We start from the raw sequence: 2461 nt of genomic DNA on the forward strand, positions 1-2461 counted from the left end.
TGCAGCCCAGAGCATGGCTTCTGTGAGCGGCCTGATGAATGTCAATGCCTGGAAGGCTGGACTGGGCCCCTCTGCACAGTCCCTGTCTCCAGCAGCACCTGTCTCAGCTCCAGGGGCCCATTCTCCGCTGTCACTGGATGCCTCATGCCTGGTCCTGGGCCTTGTGATGGGAATCCATGTGCCAACGGGGGCAGCTGTAGTGTTAGTATCACCCCCTCCCACCTCTTCCTGATAAGTAACCCTGGGAGTTCCCACCGTCCCCTGACTGGGGCTCCATGAGACAATCACCTGGGGAAGGCTGGGGTAGCTGTCAGGGGAGGGCTTCCTAGAGCTGTCCAGTCTGCATCTAGGATGGGGTGCTAGGAATGGGATTGGGGAGAGTAGACCCCGTAGATGGCACCTAAGGGTGTAGTGTGGGAATGATGAGTCCTGAGGGGCCACAAACTGTCCTTCCTGTGGGACAGAGAACAACTCTGGACTCCAGGTGTGGAGTGGTGGGACCAGATGGCGTGGGGACTTGGGGTGGGGGCATATCGGAGAGGGCCTCCTGGAGATGAGCCCAGGGCTGGGGCTTCTGAAATCCAGTTTGGCTGAGGGGAGGTGACTGCAGAGGGTAGACCAGGTAAGTGGCCTGGGGTAAGCAAAGGTGTGGCTGTGGGAGTGAGCCTGGTGTGTGCTGGGATAATGTGGACCCCTGGACACTACCAGCATGGAACAGGGAGACATACTCAGGGTTCAAGTTAGGGGAAGGGCCTTCTAAGGGGAGATCTAAGGAAGGATCCACGGAGGAGGGTGGCTCAGAGCTAGGAGCTCACGATTGGCTGTGCAGACAGAATTGGGGAGGGCAGACTGGGCAGCAGCATTTGGTAGGCAAAGGGGTAGAGGTGGGAATGGGCGCTCTCAGGGCCTCCAGAGCCTCTTCCCTGTGGGCTGGATGGGCAGACCCAGAAGCATAGAGGAGAGGGAGGGGTTGTCTTGGGAGGGCTTTCTAGGTGAGGCCCCTGCATGCTGGGAGGTGAGTCCTGACAAGGAGCAGCCCCCAGGGTCAAGACTAAGGAAGGGGATGGGATTTTGCTCCAAGGAGACCTCAATCTAAAGTCCTCTTGCCCCTGCCCAGGAGACACCCGGATCCTTCGAATGTGCCTGTCCCCGTGGGTTTTATGGGTTGCAATGTGAGGTGAGTGGGGTGACATGTGCGGATGGACCTTGTTTCAATGGTGGCTTGTGTGTGGGAGGTACAGACCCGGATTCTGCCTACATCTGCCACTGCCCACCTGGTTTCCAAGGCTCCAACTGTGAGAAGAGGGTCGACCGGTGCAGCCTGCAGCCATGCCAAAACGGTGAGGTGGGGAGATCAGAACATCAGGGATGAGGGTGAGGGTCACTGCATGGTCAGTGTGCAAGAGCAGGGCTTGGTCCAGACAGTCCCGGGTGAGAACCCTGCCTTTGCCTTCTTTAGCCCCAGGGCCTGGAGAAGTGCCCCTCTTCCCAGCCTCAGTTTGTTCTTTTGTCAAATGGGTCAGGTAATATTCCTATCTCATAAATATTTATTGAGCATCTACAATGTGCTAGACTTTGTTCTAGGCCAGTGATGGCGAACCTTTTGAGCTCGGCGTGTCAGCATTTTGAAAAACCCTAACTTAACTCTGGTGCCGTGTCACATATAGAAATTTTTTGATATTTGCAACCATAGTAAAACAAAGATTTATATTTTTGATATTTTATATATTTAAATGCCATTTAACAAAGAAAAATCAACCAAAAAAATGAGTTCGTGTGACACGCATGTTATAGGTTCGCCATCACTGTTCTAGGCACTGGGAATGAAACCAAAGCCCCTGCCCTCATAGAGCTGATGGGGCAGATAAACAAGATAAATAACTAAATGTGTGCGAGGTTAGACGGTGATAAAAATAAGAAAAATAAAGCCAGAAAGGGAATGGGGAGTATATATGGGGTGGAGGCCGGTTGACATTTTAGCTAGAATGGTTAGGGAAGACCTTCTGAAGGTAGTGAGGGAGGGAGCAATGTGGGATCTGGGGAAAGATTATGTTCCAGGCAGAGGGAACAGCAAGTTGTAAAGGCCCTGAGTTAGGAATGTGCCAGGTGTGTTGAGGATCTCAGGGAAGCCAGTGTGGTTGAAGCAGTGAGTGAGAGATGAGGTCAGGGAGGTGACCAGGACAGATCCTATGGAATTTCCTGGGCCACGGGGGAGGATTCTGGTTTCATCCAGAAAAAGATAGAGCCACAGGAGATGTCTGAGCAGTGGAGAGACCTGATTTGAACTAGGTGCTAAAAGTTTTAATATGAATGTAAAGAGCTTGGTGCATTTTTTATTATAACTAATTCTCACCAAAACACTGAGTATTCATTCTGGGCTGGTGTGATACTAGGGACCACAGCAGTGGACAAGGGCAGCTCTGGGCCCTGCCTTCATGGGGGTATCAGTCCAAAGGGGAAG

General features: G+C 52.5%; 1 protein-coding gene across 1 annotated transcript in view; it reads left to right on the plus strand.

The window, feature by feature from the left end:
- Positions 1 to 2461, plus strand: part of DLL3 (delta like canonical Notch ligand 3) — a gene marked incomplete at its 5' end in the record, with an annotated part of 8085 nt that overhangs the window by 4074 nt on the left and 1550 nt on the right. The window contains 2 exon segments of the mRNA XM_023760569.1: positions 1 to 201; positions 1118 to 1340. The exon segment at positions 1 to 201 is cut by the window's left edge and continues 22 nt beyond it. Of these exon segments, the coding sequence (XP_023616337.1) occupies positions 1 to 201; positions 1118 to 1340 (424 nt within the window).

This window comes from Myotis lucifugus, unplaced genomic scaffold (assembly GCF_000147115.1).
Source record: "Myotis lucifugus unplaced genomic scaffold, Myoluc2.0 scaffold_185, whole genome shotgun sequence".
NCBI classification, from domain to species: Eukaryota; Metazoa; Chordata; class Mammalia; order Chiroptera; family Vespertilionidae; genus Myotis; species Myotis lucifugus.